The sequence below is a fragment of the Lolium perenne genome, chromosome 4 (assembly GCF_019359855.2).
Source record: "Lolium perenne isolate Kyuss_39 chromosome 4, Kyuss_2.0, whole genome shotgun sequence".
Lineage (NCBI taxonomy): Eukaryota > Viridiplantae > Streptophyta > Magnoliopsida > Poales > Poaceae > Lolium > Lolium perenne.
Window position 1 is genome coordinate 67,801,594 of NC_067247.2, and position 11,644 is coordinate 67,813,237.

Sequence of the window (11,644 nt, forward strand, 5' to 3'; positions counted from 1 at the left end):
TGATTTTTAGGAATATTGCAACAGTCAAGTGTTAGCCAACGGATTTATCAATAATTTCTCTAGCTTCCCATACTATGGTTAAAGGAGGAAACATTATTGTGTACCCAACAAAATGGAGTATGAAATGACTCATACACTCAGTTCTCTCAACTATCATGTCCTTGGTACATGATGTTGCAAATTATACTACATGTAGTAGTACAATCATAGGGCTACTGATATTTGTGATAACCCGGGGACTACACGAGATCTCCAGAACATCTTGAGAATAATCATCCACAATCATATCATCATTGTAGTAGAGTAATTTTTCCTCTACACAGTTCCAAAATATTTTTTGGTTGTTCCTTTGAAGTTGAATTTCAATCTTATCCCATTGAAATCATTTGCCTTCTTTGATAGGGAGTTGGTGGTATGATTCTATCTAACACTTGACAGATTTGTAACCATTGGTACACTATTCCGTACTATCACCCCTTTGACAAACTTGAGAGTTATCATTGTGATCATTTATTCTAAATTATTCATTCCCTTTTGAGAGATATAATCCTTTTATATTTTTATTTTTCCTTCACTTTACATTAAACTCTTTGTGGTTCTCTAACCACTAGATTACTTAGCACTAAGAGCGCAAGCAGGAATTTCAGACAATGGTATCACACCCATTGAACATGACGATCCTTCATAAGAAGTCCATCATATTTTCACCCTAAATAAAAGTGGTATTTATATTTACTATCATAGGAGAATATAAAGTGCAGTAAGGGCTTACAATCAGATATGTATCCGAAATGGCCTTATCATATAATCTCAACTCAATGTTGATTTATAGACAACAGACTTATAAACCTCAATGGGCTCGAAGTCCTGACACGAATGAATAGTCATTTGTGTGAAAGGGTCTCCAAAAGGGAAAATGGATATTCAACCCATTTAAATAATCAATTTGAGAATCAAGTCATTGCGATTATGCTATCTTGGAAATAGCCATGACATAATCTACGCATGTGGAGGTTTTGTGGCAACAAGGTCACGAGTCGACAAAATCATCAATGCCCATGACACATGTTAAATAATTACTCCCACTAATGTCATCTCATCGCAACTTTTGAAAAAGGTAATCATATGATGCATGAAATACTCGCGCATTAATTTACCCGAAGTAACTTATGTAGGATGAAAATTCTATGGCTAAGCATATTCATGGTCATGGTGATTCGTAGTGATCGATAGGGTAACCTTCCACAGAAGATCGCCACATTATGGTGTAGATCTTCAAATTAAAGTTAGTCACCTCAAAAGGGGTAAAGCTTTTATTTCCTTAAAAACATATAAAAATAGTCGACCACCTAGAGGCGCCCCACTCTTATGGACAGTTCCCATTAATCATAGCCTCCACAACCTTATGTTAGTGATAACACATGAAGGCAACCACCATCAAGTGGCGTAAACCTCTTTGTTGTGCAGAAAATTTAATTCATAGCTACGACAGCGTCTCATAAGTTGTGTATGCATGGAAAGTACATATTTCTCCTCATAGCATAACATGCGATGTTATCGCCACCAATGCCTTGGTTCCACTTTTGGTGGAGTATGTGACAGTAAAATCACAACCAATAACAATGATATGAAGTTGCCAAGAATTTGTAAAAACATCATGAAGGTAGCCACCAACGGTGTAGACATCATAGTTGCAAATTAAAATTATTTCGTTGCTATGATGCTATGCCATAATTATTGTGCCTTCACTTTTGCTTGAAACACATGGAAATAATCACTACTAGTTAAGTAGTGTAGACCTCACTCTTATGGAGTTTTCCAACCTTGTTTTACTTAAAACACATTGAAGGTAATCATCACATGGTGGTGTAGACCTCGCAGTTCTGAACGAAATAAACTCGTTGCCATCATGCAATTCATAAGTTGTATGCAAAAAATCGAATGGTGCATAATCTACAATTAAGTAGTAGATACCATTCATCTATTACTTTGTGATTCACACGTATAAATTTGGCATACTCAGACTGTGTCATACACTTTACTACCTTATGTTTTCCAAATTTGCAAGCAATGCGAATGATGGAGTACTTCATTTTACATCACGTAAAATGATGCATAATCAATGATTATGCGCAATTCAGAAGGACACAGATGGTTCTTCATGTATATTTCCCGTTAAGCATAGGGCATAAAATGCAAATAACAACGATCATATGATCAAAGTGCTGAAAATAGCAAGCACCGACGGCTAAACTGCAGATTCCATGAGCCTGGTGGATCTTATACAATGTTCCATCAGTCTGAGGACTAATCCTCAAGATCTGAAAATCCTAAGGCTGAACTCGTGCAAGATTATCCAATAATCCAGGTGCCGATTTGTAAAATCGTCAAAGGATAAGAAAATCCCAATTCGCTCGTCAGTTGACTCGGTTCCAATCCTAGGGGATTTTGTTAACTGCCGTTGTTGGCGTTCAATTCCACGCTGGAGGGAGTCACCGGGCCTATTTTGCATAGTGCCCACACCTTTTAGAGTGTGTATTTTGTATTCTACCAAAAGATATTGTTTTGCCTAGTGCCCACACCTTTTAGTTTGTGTATTTTGTATTCTACTACCTCCCTCTGTCCCATGAAAATTATCTAAGATTTGATAAAATTTGGATGTATCTAGAAAGTAAATAGCATCTAGATATATCTAAATTTCGACAAATCTCAGACAAGTTTTGTGAGACGGGGGAGTAAAAGATATTTTTTAGTAGAATACAAAATACACGCTCTAAAAGGTGTGGGCACTATGCAAAACATGCCACAAAAAGAGGCACCGGCAAAGCCTCACAGCAATTTATTTATTAAATTAAACCCACCAAAGTTACATATATACACTATATACAAAAAGGAGAAAAGAAAGCAGAATGGAGGTTATGGCAAAGAATCAATCCATGTCTGCAAGTGAGTGACATATTTGTCCTTAACCCTATGCTTATGCATAGAGACTTCATGAATAAAATCTCTCTTCCATGATCTAAAAGATGGCCTTGTGTGCTGAAATATCATACCATTTCTTTGCTTTCAAATATGCCAGGCTGCTAAGATAACAACCTCTGTGAAGAAAGGCTTCACAAAATCCTTCCTTGCATAGATGAATTTATCCTCAATTGTCATCCCAACCGACCAATCAATCTGCAGGTAAGATCACACACTCCTACTAAAAACACAGTCAAAAAACAAATGTATCCAGTCCTCATATATGTGAGAAGGACAAAGAACACAATGATGCTCAGCCGTGACATTCCAATTTATCCTTCTTATCATATGCTTGGTGTTGAGCCTGTCACTAATCATTAACCAGCCAAACACTTTAATTTTCAGCAAACATTTACTGCTCCAAATCCAACCATAAACCTGCAAGTAAAACCTCTAAAACTGTGATGATAGAAACGTTGAGCAGAGTAAGTTCCATCCTTCCATATAGTTTTCCATTCATCCTTCCCATTTGCATCTAGAACCACTCCTTGAACGAAGCTCTGTAATTCAACGAGTCCAGTGGTCGCCTGTTGCGAAAGGGGCCTCTCAAACAGATCAACAATATTAGGTATAAGCAACGCTTCCTTGACCGAGATAGTTTGATTCACAGTATAAGAATAAAGCCTAGGGAATTTTTCCTGTGGACAAATTTCATTCCACTTGTCTACCCAAAACAACGTTGTGCTTCCATCCTTGATGATCACCGAAGTAACATATCTGTAAAGCTCTGATAATTTCACCACATCTCGCCACCAAAAGGATCGATAATAGTTCCAAACAAGCTTCACCCAGGGTAGGTCTACACGATTAAAGAACTTATGCAACTGTTTTAGAAGAAGTGCCTCATTTTGCAGCTTGAAATCCAAAATTCCCAGGCCTCCATTTCTTTTTGGCTTGCAGATCATTTCCCATGAAGCCAGCGACTGACTAGTAGTACATTCTCCCTTTTTCTTTCGCCACAAGCACTGACGAATAACCCTGTTTAATTGCTTGATAATGCCAACAAGAATGCTTAGTGTACAAAGGAAGAAAATTGGCATAGAACTTAGGCATGATTGTATCAACTGACATCAGTAATCCATGAATTCGACCAGAACAATCAGAACATTAGTCAGGAGCTATGCAAAGAGGCCCTCAAACACACAACAGAATCTAACTGCAGCTACCTGGCATCCCAGAATCAATGGAACGTGTGTCATCATTAGGGACGGCTCCGCTACTATTCCAGTTAACTTACAACTTAGCCTGATACTAGAAATTCAACCAGGCATAGCCTAACACGCAAAGGAAAATAGACTAAACTAACTGAAAAGAGCAAACAGCAGTATCAGAGAGCAAAGCCAAGCAAAATGGGAAGTTTCTTTGCTTAAAACTCTGAGTTCACAAAGGAAATGAAATTTCCTCCAGTACTGTATAACACAAGCATCATTCAGGAAGAAACAAAAAGAAGGCCAATAAACAACGAGGAAAAAGAGCTAAGGGAGAATTAACGGAGACACGGACACATGCAGCGATATATATACATACACAAGCTTACTGGTCCAACAAAGCATCCAAGAGTAGAATTACAAAGTTATAGCTCAACCTACTAGACTGGTTCCAAGAGAGATGGGAAATACATCCATGAGACAGAACAACCTTATTCATGCAAGGCTTTACATCTTGTCAACAAGCGGCGCATCGTAGGGGATATCATGAGCATCGACGGATACCATGGCATATTTCTCGGTGTAGAATCTCTTGAGAATGGGTAGCGCCTTGAGCATCAACCAGAAATAAGGCGTCATGAGAAGGATCAACAGCACCGCGTAAAATAGTGGGTACAACTTGAGGGTCCCCCAAAAGAGGAAGATGTAGCTACCACCGGTCACCAGGGAGAAGAAGTTCTGCATTAGAAATGAATTGGTGAATCAACATGTGAACTGATACAGTCTAATCAATTCATGGCATATAACAGGTCAGGTCCCGATGTCATCACAAACATCATAGAATTCATACAGAACAGAGAACACAAGGGGATTCAGATCTAGGCGTGAGATCGCCTTCTTCAGATACTGAACTACGGAGTATTGTTTAGGTTTAGAGTATATTCGTTAGTGTTTTTGCTCACAGGCAATAAGTGAGGGAGATAGCAAATATGCCAGACCCAGATGGACTTATACCGATCAGTACAGAAAATACTGTTGCTAATTAAGTTGGAACGGTAACTCTCCCGGTTGGGAAACAGTAAAATGCTAAAAATTGAATTAAACAACGAAATGGTATCTTTGGATTGCAGCCTTTGAAGCCTTGTTGTGGGCACCGTCCGATAACTGAAGATGAGGAACACTTGTGGTCAATGTCCATCAGTATGCTGGCATAAAAGCTGAATTATACCAACAGGGAATAGAGAATAGAAGGACCAGAAGGAAACTAATCATCATATGTTTTCCCACATTCTAGGTTCGTGACAAATTGGAATGGTAGCCAGGCTAGGTTTAGACAGCATGAGTAAGCATCAGCCCCAAATTCTGTATGGCAATGTTTAGCTGATTAGGGTTCCTTGAACTAGAGCTTAGGGTATCTTCAAGATCTAGGTGCCTTTTTCAGCATGTAAAACATAATTCGAGGTTAGGGTTTCTTCACCAGATATGGGTGGTTTCACCATCAACCTGAATACAGTGTAGTCAATCAACCTCGCGCCATACCAACGCCGAACTATACCAACGGGGAGTAAGGAATACTACAACGAAGCCGAAAGAAACTAATCATCATTACCATATGTTTCCCCAATTTCTAGGGCAAATCTGGGCTGTAATCAATTCCCAGGGTTTCTCGAATTCGAACGAGGCTGGAGGTTTGTTCGGTACGTTCGAGCATCTCTCGGAATCAAAACCGTGATGCGAAAAGAATCGCAGATCTGGGTGACGCAAATTCGAAAACGCAGGGAGGACAATGGACTTACGAAGGCATGCTTGATGAGTGCCGCCAGGAGGTAGTTCTTGATGATCTGCACCTCCTCCGCCGCAACGCCTTTCTCCAGGAAGGAGATCGGCTTGGATTGCTCCTCGTTGCTCGCCGGTTTCGCCGCCATCGAACGACTGAGGATTTTGCTTCGCCGCCGCCGCCGCCTGTGATCGCCCTAGTCTGGTCCAAGGCGCGCTCAATTACAAATTTTTTCCTAGAAAAGGGCTCTGCCCAACACGACCAGCCAAGGCCATCTTAGGGGCAAATCCATCTGGAAGTGTGAAGCAGATTTGGTGCATATGTACTTTCGGTTTTCAAAATATTTTAAAAAACAGTATAATGTTTTAAAAAAACTATAAAATTTGTTATGTGAATAGATACATATGTCCTGAATATTCATGCGCAGTTTTGGTAGAAGTTGTGTTTTATTTAAGCTACAGGAAAAAAATAAATTTATGGCTATGTATAAGAATAGTTTTTTTATATAGTTCATAATAGTACAATAATTTTCCTCCAATTTTTTTACTGTACCTTTTTTTTTCGTATGTGCATTTTTATGCTCAGATTTTTTGGAATCATATAAATATGTTTTTTAGTTGAGAACATTGATGCTCACGTGCCAAAGGCATTTCTAGCCATTCCGACATTGGATGCAGTAGATTTATTGTTTGTCACCTGCTGGTTCTCGATTGCTCCATGATAGCTGGGACCAGGTAGGACCTGCCGATGGATTCAGTACTTGTTAGAGCAGTAGTGTGTTTCACACCTGAGAAAGTTATTTGTTCGTCTCTGAAAATAGATTGTACTTGGGGTGTATCTACGTCTAAGTTAACTGAGATTTTCTTAAGTCTCAGACACTTCAGAAAAGTAAAGAAAAGTGCAACTCGGTTCAGTTGCATATTTCTGACGAAAAATTACAATTGCACTTATTTAACAGAAAAGTGCAACTCAAGCACTTTTTTGTAAGTGATTTAGACTTGAGAAAATCTCAGTTGACTGAGACATAGCAAAAGCGTCGTACTTAAGTTAGAACTAGTGTAGCTTGGTCTGTATCTATACTTGTTTGCTTATTGAACTGGAGAACGCCATGTTATGCAAATGAAACTGAATCTTAGCAATTCTCCAAATGAGCATCTAGTTTACACATGACTAGAATTATACAGGGAAGTAGGTATACTCATCGGAGTTTACTTTGACAGTTTCTTTCCAGAAAAGTTTAGCATGTTCAATCCCGATTGTTTAGTTTATCACTATTCTGTAGAGAAACGCGGGTTACTTTACATACACAGTTGATGGTGTACTGTTTGGTTAAGTTCACATACACTTTTTGAAACAGCAAAGGAGATTATTCCTGATCATTTGCAGTAGACCTGTTGTTTTGTGTACATTGCTTGCTGACAAGGCATCAATTTGTCAATGCCTATGGATTGTAGGCTAGGGTTTAGTTAGAAGTAGAGGGCAAGTAGATCTCGAAGGTTTCAGCCGAAAAGTACTCGACGATTATGAAAATTAGGGTTTGCAGACAATGATTCGATGATCTCCTCGTCCCTCGACTCCCCCTTTATATAGGAGGTGGAGCCGAGGGATTCGTGTAGTACAAATTACAGAGTCCGGGACGGTTTCTAACTCATCCCGCCAGATTACAGATAACACTTCCTATTACAACTCTTGACTTTCCTTGATATATCTTGGGCTCCCGAATCTTCTTATTCTTCGGGTAGTGGGTCTTCAGTAAACCCCGGGTGCTATCTTCGGCAGGCCCATTTGGGATGCCTATGTCAGTAGCCCCCGAGATTTTGCTTGAATCGTAGAATCAGGGAAAATCTCCACTGTTTATTTTTATTCAAAAGCTTTAACCTTTTTATACTTCTTCATATAAAATTCTATATTGTACATGGATAATGGTAGTTGGGGCTAGTTCATCTGACGGATCAGGTACTAGTTAACTGCTCTGGTGGCAATCCGCAAAAACCTACTTCAAGATCACGTCCCTGGACATGATCTCGGGATACTGGTGTAAACGTCGACAGGTGCCGCTTAAGGTCTTACCATTCTGTCGAGTCCCAGTCAAATTTATCGGGTACCTAACGCGTCCGTTAGGATTTTTCTTCGTATCTGTTGATACGGATAAAAGCAGCAGAGCGCAGTCTTTGGCGATGCCACGCCCATGCGAACGGATCTGGGGTCTTACCTTCGCAAATTTGCGGCATTCAGAAATTGATCGCAACTTCGGCGTTCTGAGAATATATTGTCGAGTGCTTTTCCGGCTGTTGGAATGGCACATTTTATCGAGTCAAATATGACTTATATTGCTCTCCCGATGGGAGTATATGTAGAGTTAATTATAACTCGAAATATACTCTCTTGCTTTTCTATCTTTTATTTTTGAACTTCATCGGGTACGCAAACAGCGTTCCCGATGGGAGTAGCCCCCAAGGCTACAGCCAAGGACTTGTGCTTGGTTGTAGGCTCCCGCAATTTCTATATTGCCATACTCGAAATTTTACTTTTTATCGAAGTAGCCCCCGAGCGTTTGGGCAAAAACTTGTATTTGATCAAAGGCTCCCGAAGTATTTAATAATTCCTCCTGTCGCCAATCTTCTTTTATTTTTCTTGTCGACATGCTTCCCTTAAACAAAATTGCTTCATCTCTGTTTATAGTCTTGATTTTTCTGCCTTGTGGGTCCATTGTTTCCACCATGTTGACACGTCGTGCAAGTGGGGGACACACGTCCTCCGCTTTTTCTGGCGCACGTACAGTAACGCCTATCTCAGTAAAAATACCTTTTTACCCTTGTATCTAGAAGATCTTTTTTCACCACACGATTTCTTCATCCAACGGCGCACTGCTTCACCCGATTCTTATATAAACCTTTCTTCAACCTCCGTTCATCCCCTCGCTTGCGCCGCTCATCTGTTCCTCTTCGCAAAAGCTTCCCCTGCGCCCAACTCTCTCTGATCATCCGCACTCACGAGCATTGCTCTGCCCATTGCCGTTGATGCCACCGCGCACGCGACTCACTCGCCACAGTACCCCGGAATCCAAGATGGCCGCCGAGGATCTTGAGTGGGAGAGATCCAAAATCTCCAACCAAGACACCAACATGCTGAAGAGGCTTGGCCTCATGAAGAAGGAGGACGCCATCCGCTTTCCCAGCGAAGAAAGCTACCCCAAGCCTCCAATGGAGTACCGGGTTAGTTTTGTTGATCACCTCATCCGCGGCCTTTCGACCCCAATTCACGATTTCCTCCGCGGCCTTCTTTTCGTTTATGGGATTCAACTGCACCAGTTGACCCCCAATTCCATCCTTCACATTTCTATTTTCATCACACTTTGCGAATGCTTCCTCGGAATCCCTCCCAATTGGGCTCTGTGGAAACGCATTTTCTGCCTCCGCCGCAATGGCTCCCACAACGTCACTTATAACATAGGTGGCGTTGTTATCTGTGTTCGTACTGATGTCGATTATTTCGACGTCAAATTTCCTGATTCTGTCCAAGGATGGCGCAAAAAGTGGCTCTACATTCACGAAGAAAGCGCCAACTCCGTTGAACACAACATAATTCCTTTCGACGGAAGTGCCAGAATCCAGCGCCGCCGCTCCTGGGATGCCGAAGCTTCCGAGGAAGAGAAAAAGGCGACAGAGGCACTCATGTCTCGTATTCATCAGCTTCAAAACACTCGAGGCAAAGAGCTGTCTGGTGTTCAAATCACTGCCTACTTCCTTAGGATTAGGGTGCAGCCTCTTCAGGCTCGCAAAAATCCCCTTTGGACGTACTCTGGCGAAAACGACGCCAACAGAATCTCCAGTGATCTTTCCTCAAAGGACTTGGAGAAGTTGATTCGAAGACTTTCTCGCCTGGGCAAGGACCCTATTCCTTCCTCTTGTCGCGTGGAACCATACAGCTCCGCCAATCCACTCCCCGAGGTATTTTGTCTTCCCGAGTTTTTATCTTGTTCCGCACTTTCTCTGCATCTCATTGTATTGTCATCTCTTTAATTTTCCTTTTGTCGCTATTTTTTACAGAACCATCCTACTATGACTTCCCTTCCCCCTCTTCCTGAGGGTGGAGAAGTCGAAGAACAGGCCATCGTTGCCGAAGATATTCAAGGTTCTTTTATTCCCGAAAGTGAAGTCGCGGGTTCTCACAAATCTGCGGCTTCTCGTGAAAAAGAAATTGAGTCTGAAGCCAGTGAGTCGACGCAATCCCTTCCTCCTGCTGTTTCTCCAAGGATCAAAAGGAAAAGGAATGATGCCGAGGATTCTGGCACCTCTAAGGCTGAAGAAGTTGTTCCTTCTCATCCGAAGGCAGCTTATGATCCTTATATTGAATCCCTCGTCAGCTCGTAAGTCGTCTTTATTTCTCCCTATTTTTGTACTCGAAATATTTATCTTGTCTTGCTTTTTATGCTGCCGATTTTTTGATCAACAGTGATGACGAGGAAGAAGTACCAATTACTGACGTGGCTCCTCGGACAAGCACGTCACGTACTGTACTTGCCTCAGACACGCTAGTTGAAGGAGAAGAAAACTCGCCTCCTCAACAAAACGTCGTCACCACTACTCCAGCATCAAGCCCCCTTGCTCCTTCACCAAAAAGGACAAGGGTTGAAAAAATTGTTGAACCTGCCCCTCAGTTGGGCAGTTCGTCGACTCTGCTCTTAGATGATGTAAACTTGTCGACCTCTATATTTTCCTTATTTTGTTTTTTTTTTTTTTACGCCTTCTCTCTTTTTCATGCCGATGTTTCTCTTGCTGTGTTCACCTTGAATAGCCCATGATCAAAGAGCTTCTCCGCATCGGCTCCCAATTTATTGGGTACCGTGAATATGCTAACAGAGCCGAAGGTAACGACCTTTAAACTTGCCGTTTTTTCCTTGACTTTTTGCTCCTGTTGCTTGTCGCGATTTTTGATCTTTCTTCTCTTTTTTTTTTTTATATCTCGACAGAGAAACTTGCAGAGGCCAACGAACGTGCCGACGCACTTGCTCAAAAACTTGAGCAAAGTGAAGCGGCTCGCAAGAAAGCCGAACTCGCTGCTAGCAAAGCCAAGGCCGAAGCTGATGAAGCCAAGGCGAAAGCTGCTGGTGTCGAGGAACTGCAGAAAAAACTTGAGGATGCTACATCTGCCTTAGACGAGCACAAAGCTGCGCAAGCTTCTCGTGAAGAAGGAATCCTCAAGCGCCTGAAAACTCAAAGTCGCCGCACTTTCAGTAATTTTGCTGATCCCTTCTATTTTTATGAGAATCGTTGTTTCTTGTTTTTTGACTAGTGCTTTGTTTCCTTGACAGCCCAAACAAACCAGGATTTTGATCTGACGAATCCTGTCGATGACCCGCTCCTTGACGCACTTTCCTATCTGGAGCTTCATGGGTCCGAGATTCGTGAAGGTGTGTCGAATGCTAACGCAGTATTGTCGGCATTGTTCCCCTACTTCTTCCCGAAGAAAGAGGAGCCTACGACTTTCCTTAACCTTGCCAAGATGTTCAACTCATCGGAAGACCTTGGACTGAAGATGCGCCAAGAAAATATGAAGGTTGCCGTTGAGAACACTGTCGCTTTGGTTCTTGTGAGTCCAACAGACTATCGACTGGATGAAAGTTGGCGACACCGAACAGATAGAGCAATCAAGGTGGAAGTCGCTGATCAAGGCAGCCAAGCCCAACACAAAGAAG

At 41.6% G+C, this 11,644-nt stretch overlaps 1 protein-coding gene and 1 long non-coding RNA gene across 2 annotated transcripts; one reads left to right on the forward strand and one right to left on the reverse strand.

Annotated features, from left to right (window-relative positions):
* Positions 1-4,527: 4,527 nt before the first annotated feature.
* Positions 4,528-6,223, reverse strand: LOC127348414 (uncharacterized). Its single transcript, XR_011744348.1, has 2 exons — positions 5,966-6,223; positions 4,528-4,907 (listed from the first exon to the last, which is right to left on the reverse strand). It is a non-coding gene; the product is annotated as an uncharacterized lncRNA (long non-coding RNA).
* A 4,462-nt stretch (positions 6,224-10,685) lies between these two features.
* LOC139838981 (uncharacterized) lies at positions 10,686-11,567 on the forward strand. Its single transcript, XM_071828999.1, has 4 exons — positions 10,686-10,816; positions 10,919-11,182; positions 11,261-11,453; positions 11,552-11,567. Exons 1-4 carry the CDS (start codon positions 10,747-10,749, stop codon positions 11,565-11,567), a joined length of 543 nt encoding a protein of 180 aa, XP_071685100.1. The 5' UTR covers positions 10,686-10,746.
* The last annotated feature ends 77 nt before the right edge of the window (positions 11,568-11,644 follow it).